The sequence below is a fragment of the Delphinus delphis genome, chromosome 10 (genome assembly GCF_949987515.2).
Source record: "Delphinus delphis chromosome 10, mDelDel1.2, whole genome shotgun sequence".
NCBI classification, from domain to species: Eukaryota; Metazoa; Chordata; class Mammalia; order Artiodactyla; family Delphinidae; genus Delphinus; species Delphinus delphis.
This window is the reverse complement of record NC_082692.2, coordinates 68,682,869-68,703,908: the sequence shown is the minus strand read 5'-3', so window position 1 is coordinate 68,703,908 and position 21,040 is coordinate 68,682,869. Positions and strand designations below refer to the sequence as shown.

Here is a 21,040-nt window from a genome sequence, read left to right as displayed (position 1 = left end):
CTACTGAGCTTGCACTCTAGAACCCGCAAGCCACAACTACTGAGCCCACGTGCCACAACTACTGAAGCCCGTGCTCCACAGCAAGAGAAGCCACCGCAATGAGAAACCTGTGCACCGCAACGAAGAGTAGCCCCTGCTCACCGCAACTAGAGAAAGCCCGTGTGCAGAAAGGAAGACCCAACGCAGCCAAAAATAAATAAATAGAAATAAATAAATATTTTTTAAAAAGTATTTACAGTAGTTTTATATTTAGTCATCTTTATAAAGTTCATCTATCCATTCACCAGTGTTTTTCTTTATTTTTTTATTGAAGTATAATTGATTTACGATGTTAATTTCTGCTGTACAGCAGTGTGACTCAGCTATATACATATATACATTCTTTTTTATTATCTTTTTCATTATGGTTTATCCCAGGATATTGAATATAGTTCCCTGTGCTATACAGCAGGAGCTTGTTTATTATTCAGTGTTTTGTGGGGGCTTTCTTAGTGGTAATCACCATACTGGGAATAAAAGATTGGAAAAGAAGTGTGATATGGAGCTCAGCCTGGGCACTTCCATTTCACGTGTAGAGTCGATCATAGGATGGGTCTGGAGTTGGTGTTTGTTTTTTAAAGCTTTGTTTTTACTGTAATGTGGTATTAATTTTATATTCTTAAATTTCAAGAGACTCATAAAGGTTCTGGTGTTTGGTTTTGGAACATGGTTTTCAACGATTAAGACACCTTTTTCCCCACATTTGACTATCAATTTGGAAAGCATTTTACAATTATCAAGTGAAGAAAAACGAAACCTAAAAGTTGCAGGTTAAATTTTATTGAGACCTTTCTGAGGACTATTGCCCAGGAGATAGCTTCTCAGATAACTCTGAAGAATGCTCCAAAGAGGTAAGGGAGGAGCCAGGATATGTAGGAGTTTTTGCTGAAAACATGTAGTTGAACATCAAAATATTACTGCTAATCACAAAAAGTAGATACCTTAAGTTAATGATTTTTGTGCTTTTGTGTGTACGGGAAGATGCAAGGTCTGGGCCCATTGAAATTATTCCTTAGATAGACATCTTAGATATGCAACTATCTAGGGCCAGTATCCAGAGCACACAATGTTTGCTGTTTATCTCCATCCTGAATTTGCCTTAGGGCTCACCATAGGGGGGTAGGGGGCGCTGCAGTGGCTGATGGCTTGATGGCAGGCTAGGGCAACATACGATATTTACTGGAATGGTAGGCAACGTTCCCTTTCCACACAATCAATGTTAATTCTTAGTTTAATTGGCAGCATTTTTTTTCTTGATAATACATAAAATAATAGTTTATCTTGTACTTTAGTGGCATCTTAAGCTTGATGAGATCTGGTAATGATGTCTAAAACCAACAATTTTTGCAATTTTCATCTGAATATTTTAGCTGTCCTAATTTTATTAATAATTTTATTATTAAACAGTTTGCGGGGAGGCTTTTTTTTTCTTTAGAGTAACTGTTAACAGTTTGAGGTCCTCATGGTAAATTCTGTGACATTTTATGGTGATAATATGTTACTTACATATTACCCAAGTATTGAAACTTCATTTCCCCTTATTTTTTTTTCTTTGTTTTTCAAGTGTCAATATACAGTATCTGGTTTTATGACAAGAATGACTGTCACCGCATAGCCAAACTCATGGCCGAGTAAGTATTTCTGTTTACACCATAGATTTAATTAGTGATATATGGGAGATGAAAAAATGACTTTTCCCCTTTCTCTTTGTTACTGGAGTCCACTAACTCGTATTTTCCCCTGATTTCCTGTTATTGTCAAAGTTTTGAAAAAGGCAGCCAAGCTTAAAGAAATCTAAAATTATCTATAATCCTACTACTTACTAGCATTACCGTTTTTGTCTGTTTGATTCCAGTCTTTTTCTTTACGTGTACCTTGGGTTGATGTGTGTGATTGTTTCTTACGTCCACTGAGAGAACAATGCACAACATAAAAGTTGTGAGTTAATTTTTATTCAGTGACCTTACTGAGCACTATAGCCTGGGAGATAGCCTCTCAGAGAGCTCTGAGGAACTGCTCCTAGGAGGTAAAGGAGGAGCCAGGATATATATGAACTTTTTTTTAATATATATACATCAGAAAAAAACATCTACTTAAGATGTTACCACCAAGAGGAAAATACCATAGGAAAAAATATATTTACATAATTGAAACCAGCTAAAGACTACTTTGTTTTTAAACCAAAAAGGTAAGAAAAAAAAGAATTCAAAATATGACCCTCAGCAATAGTAACAAGAATTTTAAAATACTTTAATTTAAAAAAAAAAGGAGCTAGAGAATGGAATGCCAAAAGAATGAGGATATATGAACTTTTTTGCTGAGAAAAACATGTAGTCAAGCATCAAAAGATTACTGCCAATAGCAAAGAACAGACATCTCAAGTTGATGATTTTAGTGCTTTTCTATGTATGAGAAGATGCAAGAATCTGGGGTCATTGAAATGATTCCTTAGATATGCATCTTAATCTAAGGACCAGTATATCCAAAGCACAGAATGTTTCCTGTTTTTCTCCATTCTGAATTCCTCTCAGGGCACACTCTCTGTGGGCAACTGCAGTAGCTATAGGCTTGATGTTTCTTGAACTGGAATGGCAAGCAACACTTTTTTCTTTACACTTACAAAAGTAAGATCATACTGTACATCCTACTTTTCATGTCAACAGCATTTTTCCAGGGCATTCTAGTATTTATAATGACTGCATTGTATTCAGTCCTGCAGACAGATCATAATTTAACTGTTAAACATGTGGTTAGAGCCATATGAACTGCCTAGCTCCAGAGGGTATCCTCTATATCTAGTGCACAGCCTAACCAGCACATGCAGTGGATCTGACTTAGGTTCTCTCCAGATATCCACTGTAGCAGATAGAACTGTGTTCAGTAACTGATAGAGAACTTCTGCACACATCCATGGCTACTTCCTTTAAGAGAACTTATTTTTGACACAGATTCTAGGTTTAGTAGTCCCCAATCCTCTAATGGATTATGTTCCAGGAGAGTTCTTATAAACCAGAATCTTGGAATTTGGAAAGTAATTTTCATTGGATTGATGTTCTGAGGGATGGTTCATCGACCTTTCTCAGACTGGCCCACAGAAGCCACCCCTCATGTGGCTTATCTGTATTGCTGGTATTGCCATTCTGGTTTCTGGGAGCCCAAGACACTTAGGTGCTGGAGGGGCCTGAGGTGCTAGAGAGCTCTGGACAAACTGATGCAGTGGGTGGCAAGTTCTGGTGCACTTATATTTCCTTTGCAATTTTTGCCTGAATCTCCTCAGAAATGCAGACCTCTCTTTCCCCTCTGTCAAATCAAAATTCCCTTTGCTCTCCTGCAAGGTTTTTACCTACATGCCTGGGGGAAAACAGTCTTAATTTTCTTTTTAACAGTCTAATTTTAAACTAATTCTTGTAAAAGTGTAAATAATTAGGCCCAAAATCTCAGTTCCAGGTATATTTGCATTTTAAAAGAAGTGCACATGGCTAAGGCCACGTTTTAGTCCAGGACTGCTAACATGTCTCAATTGGATGTTTATCTGCTTCCTGCTTTGTTTGCTGTAGCTATGAGCCACTGGCAGGCCATGTTTATTACTGTGTGCACCCCAAGGACATTGTTCCTTATGAACTTGTGTCATTCATTTGAAAATGTGTTGTTGGCTCTCTAGAACCAGACTTTCTTTTTAGAACAACTTTTCTCTAAAAAAAAAAAAAGATAAACTTTTTTTTACAAACCCATTTATTTGACTATTTTGTAGTTCTGAAAGTGACAGCAGAGGCAGCTTCTGATAAACTTAGAAGACAAAGATTTGTTGATTCTTGGTTGTCCTGAAATCCAGAATATTTTTCTTAAATATCTATGCTTTGGAATATATTAATATATAGACTTTCTCCTGCAGATTGAGAGCTTTTGGGCCCAAAGTGAGAGAACCTGGCTCTTGCAGAACTAACAGCTATTTGCAGGAAACCATTTTGAGCTTTCTTCTCTCTCAGGGCAGGTGGTACACCTAAGGCAAGGCTTCAGAATGTAGATAAAGCAGAAGACTGAAGGCCTATCTGAAACTATTGTATTGAGCCTAGAAATAGGATGAGAAAGTAGAAACAGGAAGCAGAAAGAAAAAAGAAGGACATTCAGGGTTCCTTCACTAGAAATGCCCAAAAGAGGGACATTTGCTTAAGCTTTAAGCTTGTTTTACTAGAAGCAGGGGTGGTATTGAAACTGATTAGTGAATGCCCTCATGAAACTGTTGATAGTGAGTTTTCAAGTGTCTGGCCTATTTATGGCTGAAGAGAATACCTAATGTTAACATTAACTTTGTGATAAATGGTGTTCTGGTCACCAAAGATAAAAAGGTTACTTTATCCTTCTTTGCTCTAACTTTGCCTGCATACAGCCTCTATTTGCTACATATTTTAGAATATCACCTCTCTTAACCAGAAATACAGGTAAAATTCTTTTGGGCATATTGTGCATCTAAATAAAAGTGCCCATTATTGCCCATTCTGTTAAATCTAGTTCTTATCACTGTTTTGACAGCCACAATATAATAAAAATTCTTCAAGTAAAAAATTGATTTATTCCGAAAGGTATTACTAAGAACTGAGAAGCTATGTAGGAGAGCAAGAAGGTGGATTCAGGCTGATGTGGCCTATAACTGAGTATTAACTAATTAGTCATTTTTAATAGTACTCTTTTTTCCGATTATTAAAAGAGTGCCTGTTAATTATGGAAAATGAAGAGAAGTACAAAAAAAGAAAGTGAAATTGCTTGTAATCTACCATCAAGAAATAACCAATGTAGATCTCTGCAGTCTTTTTTTCCTTTGCAACAGGCCTCACAGTTGTCACAATACAGTATTTCTTTCCCAAGAGTTGATTACCAGTATGGATATAAATGAAACAATATTCTAATTGGTCTGATCCTCATATCACATGCCTGTCTTCTTTCAGTCTGCCATCAAGTCCATGATTCTACATTTGTTTTATAAATAATAATCCTATTAAGAGCTGTAAGAATCTAAATAGAGAAATGATACCATTACCTTAAAGCAGCGTTTTCCAAATAAGAATCCTGCTTCAAGAGAAGATTCTACGGTCAAATAAATTTGGGGAAATCTATAAGCCCATCCTTGGAGAATCATAATACATTTTAGCATGTTAAAAACTCAGAATGTTTTTGCTGTTTAAAAAAAAATCTGTTTAATATTGTTTAACCCAGTATTTTCAAATAAAAGTACCATCCCACACACACTACTGGGAGTTCCTGGACAGGCTGTTTTAAAGCAGTAAAGCTGACACTGGGTGGCCTGTTGTTGTCCTACTCCTCTTAGTCCATAAAAACAAGCCTTTTGCTACTGAATTGTTTTATTGCCTTTCATCATCACTGTCTGAAAGTTCTCAATTAATATGATTATCAAGTTGTGGCTGTACCTATAATACCCCATGGCAGGTAGGCCTATTCATTACAGTTGGGATTGAAACCTGAATGGATCTTTAAAAGAAAAAAAGACTAGTTGCTTCATTAAAATTTATTACTTTTATTTCAAGCTTGAAGAAAAATATAAGAAACAATAAAATATCCATGTGCTCACCACCCAGCTTTCAGTTTCTCACATTTTGCTATAATTGCTTCAGACTTTAATATGTGGCAGGTGAGAGAGGATGTTCCTAAGAAATGAAACCCCTCAGATAGATTTGAAGACCACAACCCTCGACTTAGACCTTGACTTTTCATGCTTTATATATTTTCAAGTGCAGAATTAGTTTAAGCAGCACCAATCAAAATAAAGAACATCACCACAGTCACCCTAACCTCAGTCACCCACTTAGTGATTTTTTTAAGGAGAGAACAAGGGAAATCTTTTGTTTGCTTGTAGTGCTATCGTTAACTTTTGAAGATTCACCAAGACCTCCGTTTTCAAGAAGCTGATCTTTCTCCTTGCTACCCCATTATCAATACACACTCTCCCCAGGGGTGGTTCAACTGTGCAGCCTTCCTTGGTCTTGGTGGCATTGTCCGTTTTCAAATTTACTTCACCAGTTAGTTTGACTGATTTTGACATACTTTTAAAAAAGAGAGAGAATGAGATAATTCAGTAGAGTTTTAAAGGTACCTACTTCTACCCACTCTGGAAAGGAATTCTGTATTTTTGGCCTTCTCACAGTGAAATATATTGGTTGGTACTGTTGTGAGTGAGGTGGTGAAGTAGGTAGTCGAATACTCCTGGGATGGGGTAACCGAGGCTCTGTGTTTTGTATCGTGAGGACAATGTTACCATGTGGCATTCTTCCTGTATCCTTGGAAGATGGACACCAAAAGAGTTCTTGGGTCAGATTGTATCAAAAGAGGTCTTTCTAAAACCTGGTTCTCCTCCTGTAGCGTGGTAGAAGAGGAGACACGGCGGTCCCAGCAAGCAGCTCGGGATAAGCAGAGTCCCAGCCAGGCCAACGGCTGCAGTGACCACAGGCCCATTGACATCCTGGAGATGCTAAGCAGAGCCAAGGATGAGTATGAGAGGGTGAGACTCTGCATGCTGAGTGGGAGAACTAAAGGGAGGAGGAGACATACGGGGGGCTCGTGGGCTGGCGAAGTCACCTCCAGGGCCAGCGGGAATAAGTAGTTCAAAAAGAAAACATGTCTTATAGTTTTAAGCCTAAAAGATAAGGAAAGACATTTTCTTACCTCAGAAAATTTAGAATGCTCTTTTTCTATTCCTGTAAAATTACTGTGGGAGAAAATGATCTTGGACTGCAGGAGTTAGCCTGTAGCAGGTAGTTCTGGAAAGGTTTTATGCCTCTTCTTCCACCCTGCAGGCTCTGCTAGGTCTTAGGAATTTATGTAGTTTTTGAAAAGTACTCTGATAACTTGCACCCTGTAATGCCGAAGCGTATAATTTATGATCTGTAATTGGTGCTAGGTGCACAACCCTCGTTAAGCATCATTTGGAATATTACCCAAATGAGAGGCTCTTCTAGAATGCTTTTTTTTTCTTTCTGTTTTGTATTTTAGTTTATTTATTTATTTAAGCCTTGCCACATGGTTTGTGGGATCTTAGTTCCCCGACAGGGCCTGAACACAGGCCCTCAGCAGTGAAAGTGCAGAGTCCTAACCACTAGACCACCAGAATTCCCTGGGTTTTGTTTGTGTGTTTTTAAATATTTATTTATTTATTTATTTGGCTGCGCCGGGTCTTAGTTGCGGCATGTGGAATCTAGTTCGCTGACCAGGGATCGAACCTGGGCCCCGTGCATTGGGAGCACGGAGTCTTAGCCACTGGACTACCAGGGAAGTCCCTCCCTGTATTTTAGTTTAAAAGTTAATCAATAACATTTTCTCCCCAAAGTTGAATTAAATGGAAGTTGTGGTGCATTCATTAATTTATTCAATACATACTTATGAACTGTCCACTATGTGCCAAGCAGTGGGCAGTTCCTCAGTGGTCTTCAAACCTTGTGGCTTTGGAGCTGTCCTGGCTTTTCACCTGACATCGGCACTTCAAAGCCCCACGCTTCCTTGGAGTGAGGTGGAAGGTTTCCACTGCTGCACTTTGTTTCAGCAGAATTGTAATTGTCATCTTACTCTTTACTAACATTGGGTTAAGTTAAGCTTTTTTTGTTTAATCTTCACCTCACCAAAAGTTAAAGGAACAAGGTGTGAAAAACGCTAAGACTGTAGCTCCCTTAACAGTTCTCTAACACTAGCCTCTACATTGTTAGCAGGTGGTCCTTGAAAAGAGGTTCTAATTGGTCAAATGAGTTAAGAAAACATTGTTAGAATCGCTTCTCCTCCCCCATCTTCTTGGGGCGTTACAGTGCTCAAGACTCTGAGAGGTCCCACAGTAAACAAAACAGTAACCTCATGTTCCAGATTGACTTGACTACAGGACCATTTTTCACATACTGCCCTTTAACATCTCAAGAATCTAGAGTTCGGGGAACAAACTTTGGAAGCAGTGCTCTAGAAGGTAGTTGCCCCTAATTAAAAACAGTCATATTCACCGTAAACTACAACAAATCTTCATGTTCAGACACCAAAGGTCCCACCTCTTGGGCAGAGAAATGTACTTAGAGCCCATGAGAAGTTTCAGTTTGTACCAGATTCCTCAGTGTCTCATAGAGAATTACGAAGAATTTGTGGATCTGTGAAAATTAATATAGGAAAAGCAGTCATCTCTATAATGAATTCCTTGATTCTTCGGAAACTAGATGAGATTAAATTCAAGAATCATTTGTGAACTTTTCGGTTACCATATATTACCATAAATTCCCTCTCATATCCTTAATGAGATATGGGTTATCTACATAGATGCCTTGTTCTGTTTTTATACAGACCTTTTGGTGTTCTGACAACAAGTAACTAATAAGTTCCGAGCTCTGTCACCTCTTCCCAGTGATGAGTAGATCAAGGTGCCACACAGGATAGGAAGTATAGGCACTGTACACTAGAGCAGACACTCCAGGAGATGGCTCGCCTTCCCCCTCAGGCTGAGAAGTGAGTAATCTCCAAAGGAAAGAAAGAACTAAAGCCTTGTTTTTCTACACAGAGCTGTAAAGGAACTCTAGGTCACATGAGCAGAATAAAAATCTGACACGGGGCTTCCCTGGTGGTGCAGTGGTTGAGAGTCCGCCTGCCGATGAAGGGGACACGGGTTCGTGCCCCGGTCCGGGAAGATCCCGCATGCCGCGGAGCGGCTGGGCCCGTGAGCCATGGCCGCTGAGCCTGCGCGTCCGGAGCCTGTGCTCCGCAACAGGAGAGGCCACAGCAGTGAGAGGCCCACGTACCGCAAAAAAAAAAAAAAAAAAAATCTGACACGATTTCTAGTTAATAAACATTGCAAAAGTAGAAAATATGGAAAGTGCAGTAATTACCGTTGTAAAGAAAATTCTTCCATCGTGTGGAATAAATGAAATTACTGTGGTTGGATTAAGACTAAACCTTTGGGAATTTAGTTAAATCTTTGATATTTACTTCATAATATGTTATTTCTAATTTTGAAAACCGTCCATAAATAGGTGGCGCTTCCTTAAACAAGAGTTTCGTTTCTTGTCTGCACTTGCCTATCATCTAATCAAATGGAGTTAGTATTAGCAGTGGCCCATGAATTCCCATCTTAGAGTTTGGATGGGCTCTTCTCTGGTGCTGATGGTTCCAGATGGACCCTTTATCTTTAGGTAGAGACTTGGGAGATTGATAGTTTCAAGAGCAGGGGTACAAGCTAGGCCTCAGTGATGGAATTTAATCCCAATTCTAAATCTCCCCTGTCCAGTGTATATAATACAGTGAATGAAATTCCAGACTTTTTTTTTTTTTTTTTTTGGCTGCGTCGGGTCTTATTTGCGGCACACGGGCTCTTCTGCTTTGTTGTGGTGTGCAGGCTTTTCTCTAATTGTGACATGCAGGCTTAGTTGCCCCTTGGCATATGGGATCTTAGTTCCCCAACCAGGGATCGAACTGGCGTCCCCTGCATTGCAAGATGGATTCTTAACCACTGGACCATCAGGGAAGTCGGAAATTCCAGGCTTTTGAGTGAAGAATTTATAATAGAGACTATTTGAAAATAAAAACACTTTATAATAAACATTTTCTCCCCAAGTCCTATAGTAGTTTGTTTTAACCAACTTCCTGGGTTTTTTAATATTTATTTATTCATTCATTTATTTATTTATTCATTCATTTTGGCTGTGCCGGGTCCCAGCTGCAGCACACAGGATCTTCGTTGTGGCATGTGGGATCTTTTTAGTTGCAGCACGTGGACTTCTTAGTTGCGGCATGCGGACTTCTTAGTTGCAGCATGCAAACTCTTAGTTGCAGCATGCATGTGGAGTGGAATCCAGTTCCCCAACCAGGGATCAAACCCAGGCCCCTTGCATTGGGAGTACGGAGTCCTACCCACTGGACCCCTAGGGAAGTCCCCCAACTTTCCTGTTTTTAATGTAAAGAAAGATAGCTGAAACACAGGCCTTGACTAAGGTTGGCCCATTCTGAGTCACATCTAGCCACAGGATGTAATCCTAGATTTTGGAAGGGATTTTTTTGTTCTTAAAAAAAAGGAACACTTATTTTTCTTATTATGTAAGCAGTGCATATTAATTATAGAAAACTTTATATTTTAAAATTATAATAAACGGGAAAAAAATAATTCCACCACCTAGAAATAATTGCTACTAATGCCTTGTTATTTATCCTTCTACAAATTTGTCTAAATATGTCCCAATGTGTGTGATAATATTTAAGTACACAGTTTTATTAATTAGTTTTAAAACTACTTTTTCATTAACTTTTTTGTAACCTATTTTTTTCCCAAAGAACAGTATCTTTTTGTGACAATATTTATCTCACAGGGAGTCCCTGGGAAAGTTCATTTGGTAGAATGAAAAGCTTTTGAAAAAGCAAACTGTGATGTTAATAGTTGTATATTTTTATTTCTGTGCCTTATATAAACAATATCCTAGATTTTTCTAATTCTGTTTAAGAACTCAGAAGTATACCTTTGGTAGCTGTCTTGTTATTAATTAGCATTAATTTTCTCTTAAGATAAGTTACTTGAAATGGAATTGGTAAATCAAAGGATTTTGACATTTTTAAGGTTTTTACCAAATACTGTAAAATTATCTTCCCAAAAGTTTGTTTGTGGGACTTCCCTGGTGGTGCAGTGGTTAAGAATCCACCTGCCGGGCTTCCCTGGTGGCGCAGTGGTTGAGAGTCCGCCTGCCGATGCAGGGGACACGGGTTCGTGCCCCGGTTCGGGAGGATCCCACATGCCGCGGAGCCTCTGCTCCGCAACGGGAGAGGCCACAGCAGTGAGAGGCTCACGTACCGCAAAAAAAAAAAAAAAAAAAATCCACCTGCCAATGCGGGGGACACGGGTTCGATCCCTAGTCCAGGAAGACTCCTCATGCCTCGGAGCAGCTAAGCCTGTGCACCACAACTACTGAGCCTGCACTCTAGAGCCCGCAAGCCACAACTACTGAGCCCACATGCTGCAACTACTGAAGCCCACATGCCTAGAGCCTGTGCTGCACAACAAGAGAAGCCACCGCAATGAGAAGCACGTGCACCGCAACAAAGAGTAGCCCCTGCTCAACAACAACTAGAGAAAGCATGTGCGCAGCAATGAAGACCCAACGCAGCCAAAAACAAAACTAAAAAAAAAAAAAAAAAGTTTGTTTCTGATTGTCCATTTCTCCCAATTCTTATGAATACTGGTTACTATCATTAACAAACAAACCCAAAATAAACCCTCAAAAATAAATAAATAAACAAACAAACAAACCTTCCAAGAACAGCCCTGCATAAGTGTAATAAAATATTTGAAGTTCTGGAAACCTTTTAAAGTACAACCCATTTTATAGCTTATGTTGAGTTAAGTAAGTATTGCAGACTCACATGTCCCAAAACCAGGTGGGCCACAGTGGCACCCACAGTGAATCAGAGTGGAAGTAAAACCAACAGCGAGCCTGTCCCTGTGTCATCTGGTCAGTTGCAGCTCAGCTATAACCAGTCATTACCAAATGGGCTGGTGTGCCAAATTATTCAGCTTCTCTCTGAAAATGACAAGCCAGGATTTTTATGTGAAAACTCCCAATTTTAAAGATGCTCCTGAACATTTGCACCTTCCATCTTAAGAACTTGTTGTGAGCAGTGTTTTCAGTTTATATTGGGTTGGCCCAAAAGTTCGTAACATTTTGTGGAAAAACCGGAACGAACTTTTGGGCCAACCCATTATATTTTCTCTAATACAGTTCAGTTCCAAGGATTCCCCATAAGGTGTTGATACTGGTTGATGGTGGTGTTGCATAAAGAGGTATGTTAGAAGATAAGACAGTTTATAAGCTTTCACAGACTATTTCACCTCTGCTTAAATGCGTAACATTGAGTAAATGGTGTTCTGAAATAATACAAGGACTAAGTCATTTGAATAGGAAAAAAATGCATATTATCCATTCATTTCACATTCAGTACCTACTCCTGCACTAGGCACATATCTTTATAATATGGTGTCAAGAAAGTTAATCTGTCTCTGAACTAAAGTTTGGAGCTTCTGTTTTTAAAAAGTCTGGTCCCTTGACTGTTCTAAACTGGTTTTGGTGTCTATTTTGACACAGATAAAGCTCACTAGATGCTCGATTATATAGCCTAAATATATAAGTTTCTAAAAATTCCATGTCCATCTAGTGATCATTTTTTTAGGATTCTTTCTAAGAACAAAGATACAAGTTAACAGGAATTTTTAAACACTTTATTACAATGTTTTGTCATCTGTGATAGTGATGTTTAGAGACTTTTTAATTAATTTATTTATTTTGGCTGTTCTGGGTCTTAGTTGCAGCATGCACGCTTCTTAGTTGCGGCATACATGCGGGATCTAGTTCCCCGACCAGGGATTGAACCAGGCCCCCTGCATTGGGAGTGCAGAATCTTACCCACTGCACTACCAGGGAAGTCCCTAAAGACCTTTTTAATTCAATTTTTAAAATATATGATGGTATTAGAGTACTTGTACATTCATATGTCCAAAAAATTGAACCTCAACCTAAATGTAACACCTTATATAAAAATCAACTTAAAATGGGTCAGTAGATCTAAATGTAAAAAATAAAAGTACAAAAATTTAGAAGAAATATATATTTACTATATGACCCAGAATTACCACTCCTAGGAATTTACTCTAGAAAATAAAGCTTTTGTCCACACAAAAACCTGTACATGAATGTTTGTAGAAGCTGTATTCATAGTCACCAAAAACTGGAAGCAACACAAATGTCCTCCTATAGGTAAATGGTTAAAAAACTTTAAGATCGTTATGGAAAAAACCCAAACGAACTTTTTGGCCAGCCCAATACATACAACAGCTTGGATGAATCTCAAAGGCATTATTCTAAGTTAAAGAAGCCAGCATTCCATTTATATGACATTGCCGAAAAAACAGAATTAGTGCCAGAGAACAGATCACTGGTTGCCAGGAGTGGAGGGAGGGCATGACTGCATTGGGATAGCACGAGGGAGTTTTGGGGGGTGATCAATATGTTTTATATCCTGATTGTGGCGATAGGTACACAGATAGAACTGTGCACTCCAAAAGTTAATTCCACCATATATTAACTTAAAAAATAAAATGGAAAAGAGTACATGATAAAGTAATGCTATTTGCTTTTCCTTAAAGGGGTTATAAAAATAGTAGTTGTTACTAACACTATTGTCTAAAATCAGGTGCTCAGCTTTCTAGAAATTTTATTGTACAGGTTAATTTACATGTAGGTCCAGAGCAAACATTTGGGGGGATTTTATGCTTGACTTTTAAAATAATATTTCTAGTAACCTTGAATGCTGTTTTGTGAGCCAAAGAATAGCAAGCTTTTCACCTGATATACTTTTCCTTCTAATTTAAGAATCAGATGGGCAATTCAAATATCTCCAGTCCTGGGTTACAGCCAAGTACTCAGATCTCCAATCTGGGAAGCACCGAGACTCTAGAAGAGATGCCATCCGGGTCCCAAGATAAGGTTTGTACAGCTAAAGCCCTAACTTCACCTAAGGTAACCTAACAGAGTCAACATTTTGTAAGGATTTTAATGCAGTACAATTTTGATTTGTTGTTCATCTGTCAAAGTATGTATGTACAGGCAGCAATGTAATGTCATCCTCTTATGTCATATCCCCTGGTCCATGTAAAACTATCTTGCATCTGGATTTTGCCGTAGCCTCTTGTCTGGTTTCCCAGCATTTGCCCTTGCCACTCCCTCCCCTATTCTTAACCCAACAGCCAAAGTAATCCTGGTATAACATAAGTTAGATCATGGCCTTCCTCCAGTGGTATCTCATCTCACTCAAATAAAAGCCAGGGTCATGGCAGTGGCCTACAAGGCCCTACCTGATCTGGCCCCCCTAACCCTGGCCTCATCCTCTACCTTTCTGCCTTGCTCCCAGCCTCATTGGCTTTCCTGCCTTTCCACAAATGTGCCACACATGCCCCTGCCTCAGCACAGGCCTTTGCACTTACAGTTCCCTTGGCCTGGAAGACTTTCCTCCTAGAAGTAGCTTGCTTCCTTTCTTCCTTCAGATCTCTAGTGTCTTCCATAAAGGTGAGAGCCTCTCTCACCACCCTATTTTATTTATTTATTTTTTAATAAATGTATTTATTTATTTATTTTTGGCTGTGTTGGGTCTTTGTTGCTGCACGTGGGCTTTCCCTAGTTGTGATGAGCGGGGGCTACTCTTCATTGCGGTGCACGGGCTTCTCATTGCGGTGGCTCCTCTTGTTGCAGGGCACGGGCTCTAGGCACATGGGCTTCAGTAGTTGTGGCGCACGAGCTTAGTTGCTCCATGGCATGTGGGATCTTCCCAGACCAGGGATCGAACCTGTGTCCCCTGCATTGGCAGGAGGATTCTTAACCACTGCGCCACCAGGGAAGTCCCTCACCACCCTTTTTTTGGCTGCGTTGGGTCTTTGTTGCTGCGCGCGGGCTTTCTCTAGTTGCAGCGAGCAGGGTAGTCTTTGTTGTGGTGCACGGGCTTCTCATTGCGGTGGCTTCTCTTGTTGCAGGGCACGGGCTCTAGGCGCACAAGCTTCAGTAGTTGTGGCTCACAGGCTCTAGAGAGCAGGCTCAGTATTTGTGGCACATGGGCTTTGTTGCTCCATGGCATGTGGGATCTTCCCTGACCAGGGATCAAACCTCGGCCCCCTGCCTTGGGAACACAGAGTCTTAACCACTGGACCACCAGGGAAGTCCCAGAAAACCATAGTTTTTTAATTAAACTTTTTATTTTGAGATAATTATAGATTAATATGCAGTTGTAAGAAATAATACAGAAAGATCCATGTCCCCTTTATCCATTTACTCCATTGATAACAGGTTGTAAAATACAGTACAATATCACAACCAGAATATTGATACAATATACCCATCTTGTTCACATTTCCTCAGTTTTATTCATATTCATTTGTGTGTATGTGCATGTGTTTATTGAGTTCTATGCAATTTTATCTCATGTAGAGCTTTGTATGTCTTCCACCATAGTCAAGATACAGAAGACTTCCATCACCACAAGAATCCTCTGTGTTGCCCTTTTGTTATTGCACAAACTTATATGTCACACCCTCCCAGCCTTCTTCTGGCATTCCTAACCCCTGGCAGTGACTAATCTGTCTCCAGGTCTGTAATGTTGTCATTTCAAGAATTTTCTATAAATGGAATCATATACTATATAACCTTTGGGGATTATGTTTCTTCACTCAGCATAACTCCTGGAGATTCATTGAAATTGTTATGTATATCAGTAGTTCCCTGTCATTGCTGAGTGGAATTAACATTTTTAACCATTAACCTGTTAAAGGACATCTGAGTTGTTTTCAGTTTGGGACTATTATGAATAAAGTTTCCATGAACATTTGTATATAGGTTTTTGTACATAAATTCCCTTTACTCTGGGATAAATGCCCAAGAGTGCAAATGTTGGGTAATTTGGTAATTGCATGTTTTAGTTTAATAGGAAACTGCCCTGCCATACTGTTTTCCAGAGAGGCTGTACCATTTTACATTCCCATCAGCAATGTATCTATAAAGTTTTTAGGTATGTAGATGGTAATTAATTTAAACCCATTTTGTATACCACATTCCTTTGCTCCATTTTTACTGTATTTGGACTTAGGATCCTAAAGGTCAAACATATATTAGAAGCAATGCTGTGTTTTTAAAAAATCAAAGAAAAAAGCAGTGCTATATAAAACTTAATTTTTAAAAAATATATGTTAAGAGAGGCAGCAAGGGAAGGAGCAGATTCCTTCTGGTCTGGTTTATCAGCCAGTGGGCCAGTCACTTCCCCTTTCCTTCTGAATCATGGGATTAAGGATTCTTGGCAGTGCCTAACTCACAGACTTACTGTGAGATCTAAATGAAGAAATGGACCCCCAGAAACTCCATTTTATAGCCAAAGTGACAGCATTTTGTAAAATATTGAGATCTGGATATTGTCAGAGCCATGTCTAAAATTAGCTAAAATCCATAATCGGCCCTGCATGCAGATTGTATGTTGGTTTAGTAACACTGCCATCTAGTGCTGAGGAGCAAGTAATGCTGTCAAGCCTTACTAGTATTATATTTTATTTCAGTTTCATAATTTACTTATTAAAATTCCCTTGGGACTATTTCTCTAGTTTGTTTTGTATTGTTTTTTTGGTTCCTGTGGTTAACAATAATCGTATCTTCTAGTGTGCTCAGGGCACTATCAGGTAGGAAATCTGACATGGACACAATAAATCCAAACAGAAATATGAAGTTCTCTAAATAGCAAGAGCTATGGGGTGAGGAAGGAACAATGGAAAACCTGATACAGTTTTGTTGTTGTTTTGTTTCTTAGGGGTTTTTTAATATTTATTTATTTATTTGGCTGTGCCGGGTCTTCATTGTGGCACGCGGGATCTTCACTGCAGCATGCAGGATCTTCGTTGCAGCCCGTGTGATCGTTTAGTTGTGGCAAGCGGGATGTTTAGTTGCGGCATGTAGCATCTAGTTCCCTGACCAGGGATCGAACCCGGGCGCCCTGCATAGGGAGCTCGGAGTCTTAGCCACTGGACCACCAGGGAAGTCCCCTGATACAGTTTATTAGAATTTTTTTTGAGTACCATACATGGTGTCACTCATTGAATTCCATTTCCCAGGGGCATGGTCAGACTAAAACTTGATTTAAGTGAGGCATTACAGAACTCAGAATCCAGTCTTTAAAGATGAGTAAAGAATAAAATTTCACCTTTTCTATGGATGATGGAAGATGAATCCATGAATAAATAAGCCCAGCTACTAGAGGAATGCAGCCAGTTTTTCTTGTCAGAGGCAGAGAAGCATAGAGAGGGTCCTGTACAACTCAGAGACTATAAAGCTTTGGGGAGTTTGTGTGGAGACGCATGCTCTGCCTACTCAGCCTCTTGCGACTGATTCAGCCAGTTACATATTTCCAAAAGTTGGTACCTTTTGACTTGTATCCACCTCTTATTTATTCAAGTCTTAGCTGCACCTCTGTTCCCCAGAGGATCATATCACCATTCAGTTGAGTAGGTAACCTATCATCTACTTGATGGACATCTCAGGATGGTGGCATAATGGTTAAGAATATGGACTGTCTTGTTAGAACTAAGTTGGAGTCTGGTTCTGTTGTTGTACTTGGTCATCATCTATAAAATGGCAATAATAATAGTACTGCCCTCACCGATTAATAGAGTAATGCGTGTAAAGTGTGTAGCACAGGGCCTCATGTGTAATGAGCGTTCTGTCTATGATAGCTCTTATTGCCCTCGTAACCTCATTTATTCTGCCTCATGTGAGATGCCTCTGAAACCCTAAAGCTTTACCACACACCCTATTCCAGAGAAAATGTGAGAATCTGTCTCTGGCCTGGCAGAAGCTGCAGGGAGGCAGCATGGAGAAATTGGAAACTTTCTGCTGCTTTTGCCGTCAGAGTTCAGCATTCTACCATATGGTTTCATTATTTATTTACTTATTTACTTATTTATATTTATTTAGGCTGTGCCAGGTCTTAATTGTGGCACGAAGGATCTTCATTGAGGCATGCGGGATCTTTTAGTTGCAGCATGCAGACTCCTTTGTTGCGGTGTTCGAACTCTTAGTTGCAGCATGCATGCAGGATTTAGTTCCCCGACCAGGGATCAGACCCGGGCACTCTGCATTGGGAGTGTAGAGTCTTACCCACTGGACCACCGGGGAAGTCCCATTTTTTAATATGAAGTAGATTTCATACCATTAGAAATACCAGTTTGGGGGACTTCCCCGGTGGTCCAGTGGTAAAGAATCCACTTTCCAATGCAGGGGACTTAGGTTCGATCCCTGGTCAGGGAACTAAGATTCCAACTAAGATTTGTGGGGCAACCAAGCCCGTGTGCCACAACCACCAAGCTCTCGTGCCTCAACGCTAGAGCCCGCCCTCGCGCCACAACTACAGAGCCCACACACTCTGAAGCCTGCACACCACAACTAGAGGGAAGCCCACGTGCTGCAACGAAAGATCTCGCATGCCTCAACAAAGATTCTGTGTGCAGCAACTAAGACCTAACGCAGCCAAAAGAAAGAAAGAAAGAAAATAAATAAATATGTATATATTTTTTTAATGGAGGATTTAGAGAGACTTTTAAAAAAAATACCAGTTTTTTTCAACAGTCTTAGATGTATGTATTAATTCAGTAAATATTTATTAATATTTATTAGTAAATATTTATACAGTAAATATTTATACTTCAAAGTAAGCCCTGTTTTTCTATACTGAAATAAACATTATCATCAAACCCCATAAGACATTCACCATTCTAATCATCTTGGAAGGTAATTTATTTTTTTTAATATTTATTTATTTATTTGGCTCTGTCGGGTCTTAGCTGTGGCATGCGGCATCTTTCCTTGCGGCGTGCAGACTCAGTTGCGGCCCGCGGGCTAAGTTGCCCTGCAGCATGTGGCATCTTAGTTCCCTGACCAGGGATCAAACCCATGTCCTCTGCATCGGAAGGCAGGTTCTTAACCACTGGACCACCAGGAAAGTCCCTAGAGATACCAGTTTTTAAGTGTAAGTGTAGAAACATTTCACATGTAAATGTGGGTAATGTTAGTTGTTCAAAAGTTGATTTGTGTTCCACTAGATAGATAAAAATTGCTACCTGGATCGTGTCATTTACAAAGCCTAAGGTGTATTTCATGGTGAGGCGTCTCCATGTCCTATTGTTGGATTGCTCCTTTCATTATAACATAAAATAGTATTCTTCCCTGGAAAAGACTCTTAAGTTTCTGCAAGATAGTCCCAATGTGGTCTGTGTTTTTTAAAGTAGGTATGTCTAAATGTTGGTTTGTGCATGTTTATATATATATATATATATATATACACACACATATATATAAAAAAATATGGTGGTTAAGATCTACGTAATTGGGAATTCCCTGGCAGTCCAGTGGTCAGGACTCCGCACTTCCACTGCAGGGGGCACAGGTTCAATCCCTGGTTGGGGTACTAAGATCCTGCATGCCGTGTGGCGTGGCAAAAAAAAAAACTACATAATTTGCATTAATGAATAAGAATTAGTGTAGTTTTCCAGCACTTCTTTTGCCAAGCAGTCTTCACCATTTTGTTCTAAACATGATGTGTAAAAAAGGAATTAACCCAACTCAAAAATGGGCAAAGGGGTAACTTCCCTGGCGGTCCAGTGGTTAAGACTCCGAGCTTCCACTGCAGTGGGCATGGGTTCAGTCCCTGGTCTGGGAACTAAGATCCTGCATGCTGCATGGTGCAGCCAAAAAATAGTAAATAAATAAATCAATTTTTTAAACGGGCAAAGGGCTGAATAGAAACTTCTCCAAATAACATACACAAAAGGCCAACAAGAGTTATGGTAATGTAAAATGGTACAGCAACCCTGGAGAACAGTTTGGCGGTTCCTCAAAAAGTTAAAATGTGGAATTGCCATATGATGCAGCAGTTCTGTTCCTCAGAATTGAAAACAAGGACTAAAACAGACACTTTTACACTAATGTTCTATGAAGCATTATTCATAACAGCCAAGAGGTGGAAACAAATTGTCAATCATCAGATGAATGGATAAACAAAATGTGGTATATACATACAATGGAGTGTTATTCAGCCTTTAAAAGGAATGATATTGTGGGAATACCCTGGTGGTCCAGTGGTTAGGATTCTGCGCTTCCAGTGCAGAGGGCACAGGTTTGATCGCTGGTTAGGGAACTAAGATCCCGCAAGCCACGAGGCGCAGCCAAAAAAATAATAATAAAAATAAAAAATAAAAAGGAATGAAATTCTGATACCTGCTACAACATGGATGAACCTTGAAAACATGCTAGGTGAAATTAAGTCAGTCACAAAATGACAAATATTGTATGATTACACCTAAACAAGGTAGGTAGAGTAGGCAAATTTATAGATACAGAAAGTAGAATAGAGATTACCAGGGTCTGTGGGTGGGGCATTGGGGGTGACCGGGAGAGAAGATAGGGAGTTGTTTAATGGGTACAGAGTTTCTATTAGGGTTGATGAAAAACTTGTGTAAATCGACAGCATTGTGAATATTCTGAATGCCACTGAATTTTACACTTAGGTATAAATATGGTTAAATTGGTAACTTTTGTTATGTATATTTTACCATAACTTTTAGAAATGGGAAGGGGGAAGGAATTGTCTCTCTGCTCATCAGCAGACATTTATGATGCCAGGGATCCAAAAGTGAGTAGATCACAGTGTTCAGCCTGGGGTTGGAACCTGTGCATTCTACTACAGTTATGTGGCCTGGACAGAGAGAAAGAGACATCTGTCCCATATCAGAATTCATTGTCTATTTCAGATTACTTTGAATGGATTTGAAACATTACCAGTGAATTCTAAACAAACAGCTGTGTCTTTAATGACTCCTTGCCTCAGGGAACAATGGGGTGATTTATAATAGCACAGCCTCCATATCCCATCAAGTGGTTTTGTTATTATTTTGCATTATAGGGGATGATATTCTAAAAGGATTTAATAGATTTTTAATATCCCCACATATTATTTGATATTCTTTAAAACATATCCACACACAGATTTATCATAATTGCTGTTAAAGAGTATATGTGGGGCAATGTGCTCACCAGTCCCGCAGATCTGTCTCTTGCTTCAACAGTGTTTGGACGGAAGAGACCCAGGGACGCCTCTTGCTCCAGCCTCCGACCACCCTCCAACCTTTTTTCCAGTCTCAACCTTCAGAATCAGCCACTCAGCTATCCTTGGCCACCAGGACCAGCTAACACCATTTTTTGAGCATAACTCCTCATTACCGATCAACTCTGAGCTCCCAGATTCGTCAGAATTATTCCACCAAGGTGGAGGCTGCCATCAGCTGCCTGGTCAGCATGCATCTGCGGGCTTCCTACACCTACCTCCTCTCTGGGCTTCTATTTCAACCACGACAACGTGGCTCTGGAGGACATGGGCCACTTTTTCTGTGAATTGGTGGGGAAGAAGTGCA

The 21,040-nt window shown here is 39.7% G+C and overlaps 1 protein-coding gene across 2 annotated transcripts in view; it reads left to right on the top strand.

Moving 5' to 3' along the window:
* The window catches only part of DCP1A (decapping mRNA 1A), a 61,168-nt gene that overhangs the window by 28,106 nt on the left and 12,022 nt on the right, over positions 1 to 21,040 (top strand). For both annotated transcript variants that reach the window (XR_009520884.1, XM_060022690.1), the window contains exons 4-6: positions 1,604 to 1,670; positions 6,412 to 6,550; positions 13,422 to 13,535. Coding sequence is in view for 1 of the 2 variants with exons in the window: in XM_060022690.1 (XP_059878673.1) it covers positions 1,604 to 1,670; positions 6,412 to 6,550; positions 13,422 to 13,535 (320 nt within the window). In the remaining variant the exon portion in view is untranslated. The remainder of the gene's footprint in view (positions 1 to 1,603; positions 1,671 to 6,411; positions 6,551 to 13,421; positions 13,536 to 21,040) is intronic.